This window comes from Sinocyclocheilus rhinocerous, unplaced genomic scaffold, assembly GCF_001515625.1.
Source record: "Sinocyclocheilus rhinocerous isolate Xijiao unplaced genomic scaffold, SAMN03320098_v1.1 scaffold1534, whole genome shotgun sequence".
Taxonomy (NCBI): Eukaryota; Metazoa; Chordata; class Actinopteri; order Cypriniformes; family Cyprinidae; genus Sinocyclocheilus; species Sinocyclocheilus rhinocerous.
Window position 1 is genome coordinate 623,184 of NW_015638992.1, and position 22,168 is coordinate 645,351.

Consider the following 22,168-nt stretch of genomic DNA (forward strand, 5'->3'; position numbering starts at 1 on the left):
TTGAAATTAAAAATTATGTATGAAAATGAACAATAAAACATCAATAATTTCGTTCAGTTCAAGGTTAATGTATTTAAGTAAAACGAAAACACTAAACTGAAACTTTTTATTACTTGATATAATATAAATGTTAACTGGAATAAAATTAAATACCAAAACATTTACTTCAGCTAGTTGCAACATTTCCTATTTTTATTTTGCTTAACTTGATGTATTAAAATGACTAAAACTGAAATGAAAATGAATGAAAATGACATATACATATTTAAAAATAAAATCATTAACTTTTAACTAAAATCAAACCTAAACAAAAATAATATATATATATATATATATATATATGAATAAAATGTAGCCTATAAGTGTCTCAATGATACTATAATACTGATTTTCAGTTTAATCCTTTTCAATCATAAAATAACTCAAGCAGCAATTTAAACCCAACCTGTATTTTGAAGCATTACTGAAACTTCAAATATATGACACTCATGATTAATGTTTTTAAAGCAAGAACAGTAAAAGTGTGTCTTAATGCAAACAAATAAAGTCTTTATGAGGTCACACACACTCACACACTCACACTCACACTCACACTCACACACACACACACACACACACACACACACACACCTGTCAGCTGTGAATGAGGTCTGACTGATGCTGACTACATCTGGCTGTCATCATGCATTTATGCCAACTTACATTCAGAGTTTGTCAGAGACGAGCGCTGCGGTGAGGGAGTTCAGCACAGACAATACAACATCCCTAAACAAACTACTGCTTAAACATATATTTTAAAAAGTGAAATGTAAAATTGCTAAATGTTTTAAAAAATAGTGAAAAATTGCAAACTATTTTTAAAGTTGCTCAGTTAACCACATACGTTCTAAGAACATTTGCCATTATGTTATGTAAACGTTTTGTGAATGTTTTCTAAATGTCCTTTTTTAAAGTTTTAAAAACGTTTCTTCTTTGTTATTCAAATGTTAAGCCAACATTCCATTTTATAATTTTGCAAACATTACAGAAATGTTACTTTTGAATGTTCCCTGAACATTCCAAAACAAGTAACATTAAAAACATTTTTTACACAAATGTCCAACTAAAACATTTTAGAAGAAAGATGTTCTATGAAACAATGTACAAATAACGTTTTTGTGCTAACGTTTTGAGAACATTATTAAAGGCCAGATAACTTTAAATGAATATTCTATTATTTATATTACATTCTGTTATTTACATATAGGTAAAGTATATATTAACCTAAATTTTGATTACTCTTCATTCAACTTTGAATAAAATACAATTCATGTTGTTTGTCATTTGGGGAAAAAAAAAACATTTAACTCAAACACTTCAATCAAACTCTATTCAAATACCGATTAAATATCTTTTTTCATTTCAAATCATCAAATACCAGATCAGGCGACCAAAACCTTAAACATGAGTGAAATATTTTGAAAATCAAACACAACAGTTAACTTTACTTTTTATTAATGAAACCAGACATATGAATACGAAATGAGAACTATATACAGATGGAATATGATTTGAATGAGAAATGTCCTCTACATGCTGCTGTAATAATTCACAAACAATATCGATAACTTACAAAAAAACCTTATTTAAGGTCCTTATTAGGACCTTATTTTCCAAAAGACAAGAATAAGAAACAAGATCTGTAAACAAGAGCAGAAATCGTCAGACGTGTTTTATACAATAAAACAGCAGATGAAGTGTATGAAGTCAGTGTTGGGCTCTCAGATGAGGCAGTTCATACATTTGACAGCTTTGCTGCCGTAGTCCAGACATTCAGGGCCGATGCACTCACAGCAGGCGTTATGAAACCAGCGGTACTTTGATCCACCCATCGACTCGCAGTACTGCTTACACTGACGGATGGACACGCAGTCATCAAAGTAGACCACCGTACACAAGCCATCTGAGGAATGAGAGCAGAACCAGAGGCAGAGCACGTGTCAACCAGAGACAGAAGAGAAGAGAAGAGAAGAGAAGACGAGACGAGACGAGAAGAGGATGAAAGGAGAGGAAAGGATGAGAAGAGAGGAGGGGAGAGGAGAGGAGAGGAGAGGAGAGGAAACAAGGAGAGGAGAGGATGAAAGGGGAGAATTAGAAGAAAAAGAGGACAGAAAACGATGAGACAAGGAGAGGAGAGGAGAAGATGAGAGGAGAGGAGACAAGGAGAGGAGAGGAGAGGAGAAGATGAGAGGAGAGGATGAGAGGAGAGGAGAGAGGAGACGAGAAGAGGAGAGAAGAAAAGAAGACGAGATGATGAGAGGAGAGGAGAGGAGAAGAGAGGAGGAGAGGAGAGGAGAGGAGAAGAGAGGAGGAGAGGAGAGGAGAGGAGAAGAGAGGAGGAGAGGAGAGGAGAGGAGAAGAGAGGAGGAGAGGAGAGGAGAGGAGAAGAGAGGAGGAGAGGAGAGGAGAGGAGAAGAGAGGAGGAGAGGAGAGGAGAGGAGAAGAGAGGAGGAGAGGAGAGGAGAGGAGAAGAGAGGAGGAGAGGAGAGGAGAGGAGAAGAGAGGAGGAGAGGAGAGGAGAGGAGAAGAGAGGAGGAGAGGAGAGGAGAGGAGAAGAGAGGAGGAGAGGAGAGGAGAGGAGAAGAGAGGAGGAGAGGAGAGGAGAGGAGAAGAGAGGAGGAGAGGAGAGGAGAGGAGAAGAGAGGAGGAGAGGAGAGGAGAGGAGAAGAGAGGAGGAGAGGAGAGGAGAGGAGAAGAGAGGAGGAGAGGAGAGGAGAGGAGAAGAGAGGAGGAGAGGAGAGGAGAGGAGAAGAGAGGAGGAGAGGAGAGGAGAGGAGAAGAGAGGAGGAGAGGAGAGGAGAGGAGAAGAGAGGAGGAGAGGAGAGGAGAGGAGAAGAGAGGAGGAGAGGAGAGGAGAGGAGAAGAGAGGAGGAGAGGAGAGGAGAGGAGAAGAGAGGAGGAGAGGAGAGGAGAGGAGAAGAGAGGAGGAGAGGAGAGGAGAGGAGAAGAGAGGAGGAGAGGAGAGGAGAGGAGAAGAGAGGAGGAGAGGAGAGGAGAGGAGAAGAGAGGAGGAGAGGAGAGGAGAGGAGAAGAGAGGAGGAGAGGAGAGGAGAGGAGAAGAGAGGAGGAGAGGAGAGGAGAGGAGAAGAGAGGAGGAGAGGAGAGGAGAGGAGAAGAGAGGAGGAGAGGAGAGGAGAGGAGAAGAGAGGAGGAGAGGAGAGGAGAGGAGAAGAGAGGAGGAGAGGAGAGGAGAGGAGAAGAGAGGAGGAGAGGAGAGGAGAGGAGAAGAGAGGAGGAGAGGAGAGGAGAGGAGAAGAGAGGAGGAGAGGAGAGGAGAGGAGAAGAGAGGAGGAGAGGAGAGGAGAGGAGAAGAGAGGAGGAGAGGAGAGGAGAGGAGAAGAGAGGAGGAGAGGAGAGGAGAGGAGAAGAGAGGAGGAGAGGAGAGGAGAGGAGAAGAGAGGAGGAGAGGAGAGGAGAGGAGAAGAGAGGAGGAGAGGAGAGGAGAGGAGAAGAGAGGAGGAGAGGAGAGGAGAGGAGAAGAGAGGAGGAGAGGAGAGGAGAGGAGAGGAGAGGAGAGGAGAGGAGAGGACAGGAGGAGAGGAGGGGAGAGGAGAGGAGAGGAGATCTGAAGGCAAATTATCCAAGTTTTGTTTTTCCACACAATGAAAGTGTGCTAAGAAAAAAATTTTCACAAAAATATTTGTGTATTTCTGCAGTTTATAGAGGTATCTTGTTTATTAAAGAGTTATTTTAATTTTTACTTAAAACAAAATGTGATGTAAACAAAAGTGATTATTAGAATAACTGATTATTAAAATCAATAATTTCAGATTATATTAAGACTATAAACTAAAGACTAAATAAAAAATGAAATTTAGTGAACTCTGAGTAAATATTGTGACACATAATTTCACTTTTTATATTTAAATGTATATTTATATTATTTTATTAAGTACTGTGTGAAGTAGAAGAAAAAACTGGCCACTGAAAATCCCAAATGGCTGGACTACTATTAAATAACGAATAACCATTTACTAATCCACTCATTCAAACTCTTTTCTTTCTTTTGTGAAACAAAAAAATGTATCTTGAGGTGACATATTCAAGCTTTTTTCCCCACACAATCAAAGTGGGTTGAATAATAATTTTCCATACAAAAATTACAAAAATGTAGTGCACGAGTTCAGATTCCATTATATTTTTAAGCTGCCTTTATGTCCTTTTTGGATCTTGACAGCATAAAACACCATCCACGTTCCTTGAACGGAAAACAGCATATTCATTGTTTAACCAAATGTTAATTTTTGGCAGAACTATTTCCTTAAACAGTATAATCAAGTCTAATCATCTTTGGTATTCGGAGACAAGATAAAATCATGTCTTGATATGTTTTCCTAGAGATTTGTCAGGCGGTACACACCATCATGGACGCTGCTGCTGCTGGGCAGTGAGATGTTGTGGCTCTGGCTGTCGAGCGTCTCCAGGAAAGACACGAGGTTCTCGTGGTGGGAAAGTTCCTCGGCGACAGGGAACGACACGACCATCATGTTAATGGGGGCGTCGCCTTCGGTCAGAGCACGGAAGAGCGACGGGATTGGGCGGTACAGCTCCTCTACGGTGCTCTTGGAGGTGGCAGGACTGTCGTTGTAATTCCTGGGGTTACACATTCCTGTGGGACAGAAAAAATGAAGAACTTCACCACGGTGCACACATCATGATGGAAAAGCAACAACAAAAAAAGCAAACATGATTACAAATGAAGAATTTTAAGACTGCTTGGCTGATATACATGTACTAACAGCAATAAATAATGCAGATTGTTTTGCATTTTTTAATTATTTTTTCTTTTCTTTTTTTGGATACATATTGTCACAATTTTGTACACTTTTATAGTAAATGCAAATGTTTACACTACTTTATATTCATATTTGATGAAATGTGACAATTTTATACTTTTTAAAAATATTTACATGTAAATGTAAATTATTTTATTAATAATATTAATTTGACTTGTTATCATATTTAAATGTTGATCACTATTAAAGGAATAGTTCACCCCAAAATAATAATTTTGTCATCATTTATTCACCCCCAATGTCATTACAAACTGTTTTAAACAAACAAACAAAATAAATAAATAAAATAAAATAAAATAAATGAAAAATATTCAAGCTTCTTTTTTTACATAGACCAAAGGAGGTTCAATAATGGTTTGTTTTTCACACAAAATATTTTTTATTTAATATATTTATTTAATATAGTTTATTATATTATATATTTTAATTTAATTTTGAACATGATATAAAAAATTAAAGTGCTTATTATAAGAACACATTTTTAGGATTATTAAGATTTGAGTAAAGACAAAAATAAAATAAAATAAAATAAAATTGATTTATTAGGATTACTAAGATTTAAGCAAGGACAATTCTAAAATAAAAAATTAAAATGATAATAAAACATTTTATGTGTGCATTTCTATTTTTAGTGAAATTGTATTTCTTTATTTCTTTATTTTTAAGTAAATACTGTGACATATTTAAAGACAATAAAACATGACTGTCAACAGCAGCTCCACTTGGAGAGATAAACTGCTGGTAAGGAAGGTAATCAGATGGTGGATGAAGGTTTTAATAAGGAGCAGAATGCTGTAGAGACCTTGTGTTTCAGATTATCTGCGGAGCGGCTGCCAGCACAGCTGCTTCCGATTACCAAAACCATGGCAGGTTCGGCCCTCAGGAACAACACACATCCCAGTTCCAGTGTATGGAACAGAACGATCTCTACAACTGATATGTGCTTGTTGTGAGAAACGGATGCATCATGCATCGTGTTCATTTTTAGACTGTCTTAGGTATAATGCATCTTTCTCATCTTGTCATAAAACCCTCTGTCAATTAAAAGTTTGATCAGTAGCTTTGTTGATTAGATTATTACTGCTCATGCATTATTATGATCTGTGTGGTTTTGCAATGATTGAAGAGAATATTAATATTAATCGAATATAGAGAATGAAAACAGATGAATGTGGCATCTAAAGCATGCTTTGCTTTTCCAACCCTCTTTGCATCATAAACTACTAATTTTTGTATTGAGGAATTACATGGTTTAAACTTTTGTACTCTGATCGGCTGTACCTTCAAACCTCATCTGAACTGACCTGGAGTCTGTGTTTGAAGCTGAGAGTATCTGGATCAGCTCACCTCACACTTTATACTGCTGTCAGAGGCGTGTACACCAGGCCTCCTGTCATCTACAAACCAGTCCTAATATTTACAAGAGCTCTCACTGGACTGGGAATGAGCCAAACCTGTTATAACACAACCTGAGCTCTTCAGTTTATAGTCTTGGCACGACCCTTAATAATCCTAATAAGCATTTCTTATAATAATCACTTCATTTTTATTTTGTTTCATTTATTTTATTTTATATTATTATTTATTATTTTATTTTGTTATTCTATCATTTTATTTTATTTTATTTCAGTCATTGTACATAAACCAGATGTGTAAAATATGTGTAAAAAATATTTGTTTATTTATGTTTTGATACACATTATGGCACTATTTATTTTAGAATTTAAATTTAAATAAAATAAAATAAACACATAATGTATTGTTATGGAATATGTATACAACAAAACATTTTAAGACTACAAGTTTTAAGAGCCAAGACCATAAACTAAAAATATTTCCTTTTTTAATTTAATAATAAATTATTTAAAACAAATACCTCCATAATGTATTTTATGCATATATATATTTTAAAAAATTATTTCGTTTTTTAATGATTAAAATAAACCAATTACTCAAAAATAATCAAATAAAATAAATAACCACATAATGTATTATTATGGAATATGTATACATCAAAACATTTTAAGACTATAAGTTTTAAGTGTCATTACTATAAACTAAAAATATTTTATTTTATTTTATAATTTAATGTTTCATAATGTATTTTTTGCATATATAAATGTATAATTTTAATTTAATTTTTGATTGATTAAAATAAGCCAATTAATCAAAAATAACAAAAATAATAATAAAATATAAAACAAAACTAAACTAAACTAAATAAAATAAAATCATAGTTATTGTTCATTTCAATCTCACCGACACAGTCGCAGCACTCCTCCCACAGAGAGCTCAAACACAGCATGCACTCCTTACAACACGAACAGTTTCCCTCCGACGGCCGGCACTGACACAGACCCTGTACACACACACACACACACACACACAAAATATACATTACGAAAGGTAAACATGCAGGGGGAAAATGAGATGACGTGGAGGAAGTCTAGCTCACATAAACATGATCTCCAAACACGTGCTACAGAGAGCTGTGAGTCTTGAAGGAAACATCAAGATCTTTCAGCTGTAAGAGTTAAAAGGAAACCACCCAAAGAGACAAAGAACATTTAAACATGAGAAAAAGCACCAGGCTGAGAAGAAACAGAGCTGCGAACTGTTCCACGCTGGAAAAAACGTCCAACGCCCCAGCGGAGAGGGGAAAAAGACTGACCCAAACCTGGGACACATTTAGAGTTATAATTACAGAGAAAACAGCAGAACACAGACACACATTTGGCTCTCTGCGTTTCGTGTTTTGCCAGCATTTGTGAGGAAGAGGTCAATTTCCAGATGTGTGTGTGTGTGTGTGTGTGTGTGTCATTAAAACGGAAAGTTCTAAAGAGTTACAATAGAAACACATAAAAGCGACTACAGAAAAGCCAATACCTGAAAACACACGTGGGCCAGATACTTCCAAAAGAAACAAGCCCAGACAATTCCCCATCCCTGTCCAGTTCTCTTTAGTTTGGGGAATTGCGTGTGCCATTTTCATGCATTCCTTAAAAGAATCATCGAGCCAAACTACATAAAAGCCATAAAAGCTCAGTTTACTTTAGGTCAAGACACTGAAGCACAACCTGTCCAAACACAGCCTCACAGACTCCTGCTGTACCTGCAAACAATCCACGGGGTCATCTGAAAAAGAGCTGATTCTGCCCAGCTGTGAGATGAAGCTTCACTGCGACTATAATGTCTGTTAGTGCATGCAAAATTAAAACAATTAAATGGTTATTTATGATCCAACTGATATCAGTTCTAACAATTAATTTATTACATTTCTAGTCACTTAATAAATACAATTACTACATTCTTGGTTAAATATACACATTTTGTTCTTAATATTTTATATAAATTTCATAATATTATACACACAAATACATTCTTAACTAAATATTTTAAGATATTGGTAAACTTATTATTGTTTAATATAATTTTATTTAATATTATTATGTTTTTCCTGGTCTTTTTGTAAACGATTTCAGTGAAGGCTATTGTCATTATAAAAAAATATATATTATTCAAAGCATTTGTTAACATATTCTTTCATCTAAATGCTCAAACTCAGTTTTTCTGTTCAGTTTTTACAAATATTTTTTTCTTTTTATATAATTTATTTTTTACAGATTTACTTGTAAATATGACACATTACAGAAGAAAAGGTTTAATGATGATCCAACTGATATCAGTTCTCACAGTTAATTTAATTGCAAGTAAGTAAGTAAATAAATAAATACAAATGTACTGTAATCTTTACTCTAAATTTTCCATCTAAATTTATTTTCCTGTTTGGATGGGAAATACTGGCTTTAATTGTTGTTTTTTTCAATGCAAATTTTTTTTTTTTTACAGTTTTACTCTGAAATATGACACAAAACAGAATTAAAATACTTCATGCTGGCTTATTTTGAGCTCATTTAATGCCTCAGTGATGTTAATGTACAGTGTTTGTCATGACAATAAAGCACACTAAACTGAAACTAAGAGAGAACATTCCTCTAAATGAAGGGCAGTTTTGGGGTCCGGACGGGGGCCGTGAACACCTGGCGGTTCCTGTGTGCCCTCACTTCCTCTTCAGAGCTCAACCTGTCACACTGATGCTGACATTCACTTTCATTCACTGTTCTTTTAGTGTACTTTTGGATGACCCTAACTAACTGTTATTTTGCTATGAGCTGCAAGTGAGACAGCAGAACAGAGAGCAGGAGAAAGTGTGTGTGTGTGTGTGTGTGTGTGTGCTGCATGAGTGTGAAAGTGCTCTGAGCAGACGAACGTGTGCTGCCTTGCCCCACAAAGCATTCATGTGTGACTAAAACAACCTCAGCTGCCCCACCTAGAGCCACACGACTGACAGCCACAGCTTTCAGTAACTACACACACACACACACACACACACACACACACACACACAAATATTCACAGGAACTTTCAACAGATTTCAAACCACCTACAGTAGAAACATGCATAACAACCAACTAACCACCTAGCAACACCATAGCAACGTTCCAAAACACACCAGAAACCATACTGGCAATGTCCTGGCAACTTGGGTTGGGTGATAAATCAATATTGAAATAAATCTATCATATCAATAATAAACTTTTGAGTAATTTTCTACATTTATCCTCTAGATGATCAGGCACATGCAATTATGACAAATGCATTGATATTTTATAGTGAAATGTACTTCTAAAAGTAAAAATAATACAGTTTATTAAAACATAACATTGATTTGTTTTAAAGTAATATCATACAACCAAGATTCATCAAGTTTCATCCATGTTTTAACTTATACAGAACCTTATTTGACCAAAAAATTCAAATGTATTTGTTGTAAATTAATTGTTATATTTTTATTTATTTACATTTTAATATTGATTAAATTGTTTGATTAAAAGTTTCATGGTTTTATTTAATTAGATTTTTGATACAGAAAAATGAAATGAAAATGCAAAATTTGGCCCTGTGTACAGTATTATTTGTAAACATTCAGTTCTTTTAGTTTTATTTGTATAATATTATAGTATTTATTAATATTAGATCATTAATTAATATTAGATTATGAATTAATAATAATAGTAGGGATGCACCGATACCACTTTTTCCAGTACTCGCCCGATACCGATACTTTTATTTTTGGTACTTGCCGATACCGATGCCGATACCTATATTTTTATTACATTTGTAAATTTTTTAAATATTGGGTACAGAAACCAAAAGGGTATGTATAATGTTAGTTGGTTAACTTCATTTATCAAATAGATACAGTCAAACCAAAATATATTCAGACACCTTCAACATTACTTCGTAGTAGACATCCATAACTCCTTTCTGCTGTCTGTTGTCAGTGTTTCTTTGTTTAAATATGGCGCTTATCACATGCTGTGTGGTATCGGCGTTTGGTATCGGGGCATTTTAACGAGTACGAGTACGAGTACAGGAGGCCAGTATCGGGCCCGATACCGATACCAGTATCGGTATCGGTGCATCCCTAAATAATAGTATTTATTAATATTAAATTAGCTTTTATATTTATATTTTAAATGTTTATATTAATTTTAGTAATCTTAATTTAGTTCTTTCATAATGAAATGTTTCCATTTAGCTTTCATTTATTTTATTTCATTTTAATCACTTTAATAATATAATAATAACATTTGTCAAATTTTTATTAATTAGTTTTTCATCTAATATTTATATTATATTTTATTTCAGCTTTATTTCAGTTAACAAATTAGTTTTACTTAACAATAACTTGAGGTCTATCGAACATGTGGAAGGATTTTCTCCCCCATTAATGGTATGAAATGAATACTGAGATAAAAATTGATATTGAATGACATGAAAAAAATAAAAGTGGTAATATTTTTCACTATATCAGCCAGCTCTACTAGCAAAACACTGTAGCAATGCCCTGGCAACCACTCAGAACATCCTAGAAATGACCTAGCAACCACCCAAAACACTGTAGCAACGCCCTGGCAACCACTCAGAACATCCTAGAAATGACCTAGCAACCACCCAAAACACTGTAGCAACGCCCTGGCAACCACTCAGAACATCCTAGAAATGACTTAGCAACCACCCAAAACACTGTAGCAACGCCCTGGCAACCACTCAGAACATCCTAGAAACTCCCTAACAAACCAAACGCACAGCATCCTATGGTCTTCAGAAAATGAAAATCGATGTTTTGATGCTTTCAGCAGGTTTTCCTCATCTGCTCTGGTTTGTCTCTCATCGGTGCGTGTGCCGGGCTGTTTACTCGTGTAACATCACGAACTGTGTTTACTCCCCAGACAGACGTGTCACGTCCCCCGACTGTCTGTCTCTGTCTCCCTTCCTCTCCCAGTTTCACCGGGACACACAGACCAGAGTAAACACAGATCCAATCACAGCAGAGAGAGAGAGAGAAATGAAAACCAAAGAAAGAAAGAAAGAAATAGAAATTATTTAGGAAAGCAGAATTTAAAAATAAAATAATATAAATAAAAGGACCTTCCCAAGTATACTTTTGTAATCCTAGAAACTCCCTAACAAACCAAACGCACAGCATCCTATGGTCTTCAGAAAATGAAAATCGATGTTTTGATGCTTTCAGCAGGTTTTCCTCATCTGCTCTGGTTTGTCTCTCATCGGTGCGTGTGCCGGGCTGTTTACTCGTGTAACATCACGAACTGTGTTTACTCCCCAGACAGACGTGTCACGTCCCCCGACTGTCTGTCTCTGTCTCCCTTCCTCTCCCAGTTTCACCGGGACACACAGACCAGAGTAAACACAGATCCAATCACAGCAGAGAGAGAGAGAGAAATGAAAACCAAAGAAAGAAAGAAAGAAATAGAAATTATTTAGGAAAGCAGAATTTAAAAATAAAATAATATAAATAAAAGGACCTTCCCAAGTATACTTTTGTATAGGCAGACATCTAAATTTAAAATAAAAAATCAACACTGAGCCAAATGCACAACAGAAAGAGCCACAAAAATAACATGAAACACACACACACACACACAGCGTAGAGCCGTCGTTACGCTCCAGGGGAAAAAGTGATCCAGCATTACACGAGTTACACCCAGCTGCTCTCAAACACAGCGCTTCTGCGGTGGAGAGCGCAACAGACAGAAGAACATCACAACATCACAGAAAAAGCTTCAGACTGGAGCTTCAGCACAATATTATGATGTTCTGCTCTCAGGAACCTGAAAAAATGTGTGTGTTCTGATTCCATGAGGGAAAGCGATGCATCGTTCTCCTGTTTCACTCAGGAATGTTTCATTCTGGGAATGTTTTCAAACATTTTTCAGTATTCCACACGTCCAACTTGAGCTACCAAAGAGGAATTTTGCAGAAAAAAAGAAGTCCTAACCCTAAAACAATGAATCTTTGTTAATGATGATTAGATTTGCTTCTAGTGTAAATATAAACGTATCAGAGCATGAGACACCTGCTGGAGCTCCTACACCTTCTGACCAGTCGCTTTACACTACTTTTCAAGGCATTCATCATTATTAAATACTGACTTTTAGGAATAATCATGATTTACAGATTTTATACTCTCAAAACACAATTCATATCTGTTGAAATATTTTAGAGCAGAGCTAACATTAACACAGAAATTTTCCATGACTTTTCAAATTCCCTGACATTTTCCATGACTTGTGGAATTCAGCATGAATGTCTATTATTAAAAGGTTGATAAAGATGAAAATTGCAATTAAAATAAAAATTCCAGAGGAGAGGAAACATTGGGAACTGACCCGGCGTGATAAATAAGCATCAGATATACCTGTAGAAGACATTTGCTGACGTCGCTGGCACACAGAGCTTTGTTACAGCCGCTGATGAGGGTCAGTCCAGACAGAAGGAATAACAGAGAGATCAGGACGGGACAGAGGAACAGAGCTATCCAATAATAATAATAATATATTAGAATATATATAAGAATAATGTTATAAATACAAATTCTAAATTATTATTTTTATTATTCACTTTAATGATCATAATTAGTATTATTACTTTTAATATTATTAAATATTAATATATGTATACAGTATAAATATGTATAACTTAATATAACATATTTATATAATATTTGTTATCATTATTATAAGAATATAATTTAAGAAATGTAATTATATCAATATTAGTATTTTATAAATAATATAATTATAATAATGTTTTATAGATCCAAAACAATGCAATATTCATACATTCATACAGAAAAACTGAACTAAATTAGTTCTTAAAGATAGTTTTGATGTTGATTAATATGGTTTAATCCGTTCACTCTGCCATCTGCTGGACAAAACAACATCAGTATCCAAAAAGTTACATATGAATGTGTCCAAATAGTCCTGATTTTTGAGCATTTCAGTTGAGAATTTTGCTTTGAGTACTTACTCAGAGTAGAAACATTAATATTCACTAGTAAATTCCATGACTTTTAAGATTTATAAGACTAATGTTTCCATGTCCATGACTCTGGGAATCCTGTTTAGACAAAAACGGAGAGCAAAAAAAAAAAAAAAAGTGTTTTTTGATTTCACAACCAATAAAATTTATTCAATTATATATTACAAATATGTACATCCTCATGTAACAAGTAAATATTAAAATAGACATATTTTTAGAACCATCGTTCAAAAGGCATTACGTTGTAAAAAATAGGTCTTCTTGTGATCTCACATTAAAACTGTAAAAGTAAGGGTATTTTTTTCCTATTGAGAAACCACAACAAACTTTTTCATTTTTTTTTTAAAATGTGCGCAAGACACAAGGGACAACACGCAAGAAGTGGATTTTACTAACAGACACAACGATGGCAGAAAAGAACCAGGACCACTTCAGTAAACCTCACCACGGTACAACTTTTCAGAAAGGGACGAACCTGTGAAAGCATGCACATTATAGAAATCACAAGTCAAAAAACACCGGCTTTGATGAATGTCAAAGGGATAAAAGAGGAATTTAAAAAAACAAAAAAAGAATTTCAAAACATGCTTAAAGAGTTAAGCGAACATCAATAACAACAACAAAGAACTTCAATGTAAAAACAACTTTGGTCCATTAAACATTAGACAAAACAAAGTTTACAATCAAAATATTTATTACTTAAACTTTTTCCGTCCTCTCAAGTTTTCTTTCATTTTTTACAAGTTAAAAACAATAATTACATGGCTATTTACAAATGCACAATCAGTATGTATAAAATAAGTTAAAAAATGAGGAGCACAATCTATACATAATCTATGAACACTCACTGTAGAAACATGTTGGATTGAGATCTCTTTCTTAGCGGAGGAGAAAAACCTCTCGCACGCTTTCTGATGGTGGTCTTAAGCCTCTGGAGGCTGGTTTTTCCGATGCTCCTCTGTCGACCCGTGGCCTACCGTTCTGGATGGTGGACCTCGGGGTTAAGTGCGTTTTAGATTAGGCCTGCAGTCTATCTGAGCCAATCTGGTGCCCATATGGTGAAGTGCGTTTGGACCGGAACCAGAACTAGAACAGCGAACACGGACTGAACCAGTGATGACAGTTAGCCTGGAAGTGCAGCGCTCGTTTGTGTTATTTTTCTTGTTTTTTTTTACTTTTTATTAGAAAGCGTCCGGTCAACGACATGTGCACCATGACACACAAACACACAACATACATGCGCACGCACACCTCCAAGTCAAGTGCTTCGTGTTTTCGTCCTACGCTCACGTCTTGACATCATCACTCGTCGTGGCCCGACAGCTACTAAATCGTCGTCTCTGTATCTCATCGGCGGGTCATATCGGCGTCAGGTCGAAGTCGTCGTTGACCTCTACGAGGGGGATGTAGAATTCGGGAATCTCGAAGATGCTGGTAGATTTGTAAGTGGCGGGATCCAATTCCTGCAGCTTCAGCTGCCACTCCAGACGCTGAACGGCGTTTAACGCTGCTGCTTCGTGCTGCTGACGCATCAAGAGACACGTCTGCGGGAAAACAGAGATTCAAGTCAGTCATAGGTACTGAAGTTCACTTATGTATGCATTTTATTTCATTAGACAGCAAAATATCAAAGCGGCATGTGAGCTGATAATATTGCAGTAGCTATCTTTATTTCAAATAAATTCAAATTTATTTGAGATTTAATTACCTGACTAGGGTTCTGCAGGTCTTTAAAGTCTTAATTTAGCCTTCCAGAAAAAGAAAGTCTTCAACTGTGTCTTAAAGTGTTAAATCTTAAAAAAGTGATGGCATTAAATGTGGTATGCATTGCAAAATACTATTACTCCTACTACTACTAAGGAAATAAATAATTAAATAATTACAATCTTCCTCAGTATTTTTTGTTTTGCTTTCCAATACAAATATCTAAACATCCTTAAATGAAGACACATTTACTTGAGATGCACATTGAACATATGAAGAAATTTAAGTAAAAATTAAGTGAGTTTATGCTTAAAACAAGAACAGATCTCTGTCAGTGGTATATGAAAACTTGTTTTCCAAGTTGTTTTTTATTTGTTCTTACTTTAATCACAGACTCACTGCTTTATCAATTTCTAAGAAAACAGGACTTCTTATTTTGTCATTTTGCTTATCAAGTAAATGCATCTTTAAGAAATTTTAGACTTTTGAACTAGAAAACAAGACAAAAAAATTGACACTTTTTGCAGTGTGATCAGTGATCTAGTGGTTAGTAGCAGAGCTAGTCAAACTTCTGCTAGTTAAACTATTTTTTATTTATTGTTTTTGAAAAATAAATTAAATAGTAATAGAGGTCTGTTGGACGTTGTATTTTGAAACTTTGAAGTGTTGCTAATATAAGATATTTACATTTAGAAACATGTAGAGAACATATTGACCATATTCCATTAAATATTTTGCTTAAATTTTCTTTACTTGGTCTTAAAAAGGACATAATTTTACCTTCATTAAAATAGCAGAAACTCTGATCTTGTTGCTATAATTTCCTGTATTTTTAAGTGTGGCTAATGTGTCCAAAAATACTTTTTGGGGCCGCTGTACCATGACATTTCTACACATGCTAGTTGTTTGTTGCATTTCATTTAATATTTCTGTTTGCTTTTGTACCTTCAACTTGTCAAACTTGTCATCTACATCCTGAAGCCAAGACATAAACTGCCTCGCATTGAACCGATCTCTAACAGAGGTCTTCCCATCGTCACCCTGAAATGTAAAAAAAAAAAATTAGTAAAGATGACCCATATGTTGCAAAACCATTTTTCTGAGGTATTAAAAGAACACTCCAGATTCAAAACAAGTTAAGCTCCATTGATGTGATGTTGATTGCAGAAAATAACTTAAGATTCATCCCTCTGGTTGAGAGATCACTGTTAAAGTAATGGAGCCTTTCAAATTAAATTTGTTGTACACTTACATACATCAAGTGAAAGTTAGTGTTTACTCAAGTTTGAAAATACTCTTGTTTTAATTTAAAATAACGTCCTAATAATGTGGCCACTTACCTGGACGTCCTGGGGCATGTTGTATACTTCGGCATCCAATAGGACTGTGCAGGCACTGAATGGAAGCGTCTGATTGGCTAGTGTTCTTGCAGCACGGTAATGAACTCTCAAAACCTCCTGCTCATTGGATACAATCAGCTTTTCCTGGAAGAGCAAATGCCTCAGTCATTTCAAGTCATTTTAATTGCAACCAAAATGCAGCAAGTTGAAGCTAAAAAAATAACCTAAAAAAAAATGTTTCTGCATATGATCCTAGATGCTTTCAAACATAATTATATAATTAAGCAGGCTCAAAAAGTTTCTTTCATAACATTTAAGACACTTTCAATATATTTATATAACAACATAATACATAATTTATGTTTGTGTTTAGTAACTATATATCTGTAAAAGAGCTTATCAAACCTAAATATTATGAACAATACATCTAATAACATTTTATATGTAAAATAATAATTATAATCATTATATTTATCTTTTTAATTTTTAATATTTTATCATTACATTTAACTTTTATAATATTTATCTTTTTAATTTTTTATATTTTATCATTACATTTAACTTTTAATTTTACATTTGTATTTATTTATTTACACATTTTCTCACAAATCCCCTGAAGTTCCATCATGAACCCCTAGGGGTCCGTGGCTAGTTTGGGAAACCCTGATCTAGGGATTGATGTTCAATAAATATAATCTCGGTTTCCATTTACCCTTTCGATGCTGTGCTGCAGTCTTAGCTTCATCCGCATCACCTCTTGCTGTTTGAACATCTCCTTCAGTGGTTCAGGTAGTGAGGGAGGTGGCGTTATCTACAAAAGCAAACAAATTGGCAAGCTTTTAGCATTTTTTTCCCCCTTAGATATCAGCAAGAATGAGTTGCAATCATTACTTTCACAGAATGGAAGAATACCGTTGGGATGCAGAGCTTGCTGAGAGGGTTTCCATCCAGCAGATAGGACCCATTGAATGTCACATATTCATCGTAGTACTGAGGCGCTTGAGGAATGACACTACAAAGTACTTTCCTCTTCTCCTCGATCTTCTTGCGAATGTGTAAGTATTCATAATAAGGGTTTGCTCTCTCGGTCTGGTAAGGCTGGATCTCTTCAAGCTTAAGTGCATCTACAATTGCAGCTAAAGACTGCTGCGTCTTTTCTTTGACCTGCTGAGCCGTAAGGTTCACTTGGGCCGGCGGAGAAGCCCTAGGCATCTTTCTTTTCCTTGGATGGGTCGCCTGAATGTCAGCTTCTTCTTCAAGGAGTCGGACTTTGGCTCTTGCCCCAGATGAATCGGAATCTCTCTCCACGACTGATATCGGGGAGGAACTTCCTGAGGTTTCACCACTGGGAGGCTCTGCTTGATGATCAGGTTGAACAGCAGCACTGCTTTGACCCTGTTCTACATTATCCTGAAGGTCTGATTTCATAGGCTTCTCCTCAACAGCAAGCTGGTCTGATGCCTCTGTGTCAGCTTTGCTTTCAGACAACGCTTGGGTTGTTGCACCTTCATCCGAGGATAAGACTTTTGCCCCATCCGTTTCTGTGATTCGGTTCTTGTCCGAAACCTCTTCAGAGACCTCCATGGGCTCCTCAGGGATCCTTTCTGGACTGGCACAGCGAGACACAGTTGTTGCTGAAGCTGCATGAATGCCTTGCTCGTGTTTCTCTGGTTGAGCATCAACTGTAACCAGTGGCTCACTGGAGAACCTTGAGGTACTTTCATCTTGCACTCTTGCATCAACCTTTTCTGAATCCTCTTGGACACTGGTTGTTTTCAGCAGTGGTTTAGTAGTTTCTTCAGGGCTTGATCTACATGAACCAACAGATGTACTTGGAGTGCAATCTGTTTTGCTGATGTTCTCCCCACTCTTTTCCACTTTGTTCTCAGAAACAACCAAGGGTTTCTCTCTTTGCTCTGGCCTCAAACTAGAGTCAGCTGTCAATGTCTGTTCGCTAATGGAAATGGGGCCAGTTTCCCACTGCTGGCTACTAGAATTCAAAGGTGCACTGGTTTCAGATGAATTTTGTGTGTGAGAAAACTGAAATGATGCAACTTGTGATGACTCCTTGTTTGATCCCTCTGTCATTCCGGCACCAGGGATGTCAAGCTGACCAAGACTTGCATGCTCTACTTGACTACTAGTGTTGCAAGAACTGCTCTGCTCTTGCAAATGGGTCTGAAACACACTGTTAGCCTGTGTGTGGCTACTTAGGTTTTTAGCACTAGACTCTCGCAAGTGTGATGAAGGCTGAACTTGAGAAACAGGAGTGACGCCTTCACCTTCATTGCTAGTCAGATTTTCGCTTTCTGGAAGAGCACTAGTAAGACTTTGACCGCTCCGATTCTCCTGAACAGGGAGCACGCTAATCTCGGTTTGATGAACCGCAGCTTGCTCACTGCTTGGCTGTGATGCAATACTGATTATCTGGGACTCTTTTGTCAGTCTAGTTTCAGCAGGTGGCACCTTGGCTTCTTCATCCAGAATAGCCCTTAAGCATGGGGACGCATGCCTGCTTGATAACGGTGTTCGATTGCAGAGAGCCGCTTCGGGAAGACTGCTGGTATCTTTATCATGAACAGTAGGTGATCTGGAGGACTGTACAACGAGGGAAGACTGCAGGAAAGGTGGCTGGGAATCTGAAGCGTCCATGTTCATGTCAGAATCATATTCAGTTGGTCTAGGTGTCAGTATGGTTGCATGACAGGAATCTTCTGAACTTGCCACAGAGATCATGGATATTGATCTTGACATAACGCCAGATTTTGAACTCTCTGGTCTCGGAGATCGGCTGAGATTGTTTTCTATGACTGGTCCATTCTTCCCGAAGGTTTTCGCATCCAGCGAGAGCGTTCTTCCACTGGTGGCATCTTTCAAGACCTTCTCGCGGTGCCCATCTGGCGCTTCTGAGCTCTTTGACCGAGTCAGTTCCTTGGTTAGACAAGACTCACTGGACGAAGAGGATGTTTTATTTTTTTCCTTAGTTTTCGGTTTCCCAGGGTCAATTCCTGGACGCTGCTTTAGCCGCTCACGTTCCTTCTGCTTGATTTTCTCTAAGTGCTTCCTGTGCCACTGTTCAATTTCCTGGTCCTTGAGACTGAGCATGCGTTCAAAGCTCGTCTTCATGAGGTCATCATTCACCAACCTCTTTTCTTTGGGACGAGTATCCTTTAGAGTAGGTGCAACCTTAGATTTGGAGTCCACTTCGCTTGGTTTCGGCTTGCTAATTTTGCCATCCCTGTTCAGCTGGGATCGATCTTTGTCCTGTTCCTTGTGTCGGTCCCGCTCACGGTCTCGATGCCTTTCAGACTCTCGGTCCCGCTCTTTTCTATCCCTGTCTTTCTCTGGAGGCTTGGTTACCTCTTCTTTTGATTTAGACGAAACAACCTTATTGTTCTCACAAACATAGCCTTTCTTCTCTTCCAATAACAACTTTAGATTGGAGTAGGATGAGGAAGAGGGGGTGGTCTCTTTTGATTTATCTTTTTTCCTCTTGTCAGAATCTTTGTCCCGTTCTTTTTCTTTATTGCGGTCAGATTTTCCATGATCAGTGGTTTTCTCGGGGGCTTTGGCTTTCTTTTCAGAACTTGTTTTATCTTTGTCTCTGTGGTCACCAGAGGAGTGCTCTTTCTCAGCTCTTTTGTCAAGCTTGTCCTTATTCTTCTTGTTCTCTTCATACTTTTTCATTAAAGACATTGCTTTGAGCTTGTCACCCTCTTTATGGCTCTTATCATTGGGTGAATGTGAAATATTTGTTAATTTTTCCTTTTCTTTCCATCGATCTGTAGAGTTGTGAGGTTCGGTCTTGTCAGCTAAATGCTCAGATTTGACTTTCTTATCTTTATCTGTGTGTTTCTTATCAGACTTTTCAGACTCCCGATCCTTTGTTGGTGGTCGCTTATCGTTTTTCTCTCGAGAGTTCTTCTCTGGAGACTCCAGTTGATCTTGGTCAGCTGAATTGCCAGTGACTGGCTTATCATCTACTTCTTCTTTCACTCCAGAACTGTGCAGTGAGCTGTCAGGAATTCGGCCAGAGCCAAGACCCTCACTCCATTCATCAACTTCATCTCCTTTTCCGTCCTTTCCCCGCTCCTCTTTAAGAGGCACCTCTTTTTTCTCTTTTTTAATGGACTTGTCCTTTTCTCGCTCCTCTTTTGGCCTTCTGTCCTTACTGCTGCTACTGCTTAAATGTTTGTCTTTTGATGCCCCTCTTTCCTCTTTGACAGGCGAGGAGTCTGAGGATTTCGGGGGAGATCCACCAGCAGGCATCTCACATTTGCCTGTGAGTTCTTCATTTTCATCACTTTTGAAGAAGTTCTCCTTCCAAAACTCCCGATCAAACTCCATGTTCCTATGTCCGTCCTTGCGTGGTTCTTTTTGCCGGTGGCGATTCCTCTCGGCCTCATACTCCTTCCTATACTTTTCCTTCTCCTTGTGTTTCAGCTTGTGCTTTTTTACAACTTTCCCATCTTTGTCAGTCTTCCTGAAGACAGCCTCAGAACTGTCCATACTGTTGCTTAGACTACTGTCTTTGAAAGGACTGCAACTGCGGTCATCTCCATCCAAGTTAAGCTCTTTGTGGTGATGTTTGCTCTTTTCCTTGTGCTTGCAGCTCTTGCTGCTAGAACCTTCTGTGCAGAAGTCAGACTCCGTGTAGTGGTTGTATTTGACGCCTTCCCCTGGACAGGATCCATCAGCGATAGAAACACAAGTCTTAGCGTTTTCCTGTTTCAATGGAGTTGTCTGCTTGTCAGTTTGGCTGTGGTTCAGCTTTGGGGACTTGACTACAGACAGGTGAAAGAGGTGGACCGATGTGTCATCCTTTGTACTGAATGACATTTTGAACGAGTCCTCTTCCCTGACGCTCTTGTCAGAATTGTCAGACACAGTTGCTGAGGAAAAAAGAAGAGACTTGCTGTTCTCCTTCCCGTCTTCTCGGACTTCCTGGTTCTCCTTGTTTTTGCTTTGGCTCTTGTTCTTTTTCTTTTGTTTACCTTTTTCTTTCTGTTCCACTGGCGTGAGAGTCAAGCTTTCTTTCTTTGATCTACCATCCGTTTTGTGACCATCCACACTGACCGACCTGGTGGGCGAGTTTCTTCTTTCTGTTGGCACCTCGGCTTCATCGCTTGAACTATCTGAACTGCAGTAGACACGCGACGCTTTTGTTTTTTTAGACTTGCACGTCGGCGTCGACTGGTCACTTTTGCTGCCTTGTTTGGAAGTATAGTGGTTCCTTTCCTTCTCCTCCTTCTCCTTTTGCCGTAGCTCTCGCCGTAGGATGTGCCGGTCATTAAGTGCCTTACTGAGGTCCTCCTCCTCTTCCTCATCCTTAAACTCATATTCATCCAGCCCTGACATGGATGACGAAGCCTTCACTGTGGTCGATTTACTGTCAGAGTCTTTTTCAGCATCGGAGTACTCCATGTTCTCGTCTACACTGGATGGATTTACCGAAGGTGGGTCCTCTGATTCTGTGGCATACAAAATAATGGAAAAAAAGGAATTAATAATACGCTATGACATTAGCATATGTAACACATAACCAGAACTAGTACCTAGTACTCCAAAGCTCAACCAACATTTTTTTTTTCATCAAATAAAGTGCTTTATAAAGTGAAAGATATCAAATTATTGTGTGAGGTAATCAGCAGCATGCAAAAGAAAGTTACTTGAGACTTGACTTGGACTCAGTTCTTTAGGTCCACAAAGAGAAAAAATTCTCTTAATATTGCAACAGTGTTTTGATAAAAGTCTTGACTTTTAAGTCAGTCACAAAGACAAATTTCCTGTTGAGTGGGCATTTACAGAAATATAAAACAAAAAACAAACAAACAAAACTTTAAAATGCAAGTAAAAATTTTAATTTCATTTAATTTCAAA

The 22,168-nt window shown here is 37.3% G+C and overlaps 2 protein-coding genes across 3 annotated transcripts in view; both read right to left on the bottom strand.

The window, feature by feature from the left end:
• Positions 1-1,493: 1,493 nt before the first annotated feature.
• LOC107750930 (twisted gastrulation protein homolog 1-A-like) lies at positions 1,494-14,595 on the bottom strand. The gene is made up of 5 exons (XM_016566510.1): positions 14,535-14,595; positions 12,619-12,734; positions 7,095-7,194; positions 4,400-4,648; positions 1,494-1,942 (listed from the first exon to the last, which is right to left on the bottom strand). Exons 1-5 carry the CDS (start codon positions 14,593-14,595, stop codon positions 1,761-1,763), a joined length of 708 nt encoding a protein of 235 aa, XP_016421996.1. The 3' UTR covers positions 1,494-1,760.
• LOC107750907 (ankyrin repeat domain-containing protein 12-like) overlaps positions 13,583-22,168 on the bottom strand; it is a 61,727-nt gene continuing 53,141 nt past the window's right edge. For both annotated transcript variants that reach the window (XM_016566474.1, XM_016566473.1), the window contains 5 exons: positions 17,201-21,759; positions 17,001-17,099; positions 16,289-16,432; positions 15,894-15,989; positions 13,583-14,788 (listed from right to left, as the gene is read on the bottom strand). In XM_016566474.1, the coding sequence (XP_016421960.1) occupies positions 14,603-14,788; positions 15,894-15,989; positions 16,289-16,432; positions 17,001-17,099; positions 17,201-21,759 (5,084 nt within the window). In that variant the 3' untranslated portion in view covers positions 13,583-14,602. The remainder of the gene's footprint in view (positions 14,789-15,893; positions 15,990-16,288; positions 16,433-17,000; positions 17,100-17,200; positions 21,760-22,168) is intronic.

Coding starts and splice junctions, on each gene's coding strand:
- LOC107750930 (XM_016566510.1), bottom strand. CDS start 14,595: ATGAGATACAGAGACGACGATTTAGTAGCTGTCGGGCCACGACGAGTG. Junction 7,195..12,618: donor TCAGCAAATGTCTTCTACAG/GTATATCTGATG, acceptor GTGTGTGTACAG/GGTCTGTGTCAGTGCCGGCC. Junction 1,943..4,399: donor CAGCAGCAGCGTCCATGATG/GTGTGTACCGCC, acceptor CTCATTCCTCAG/ATGGCTTGTGTACGGTGGTC.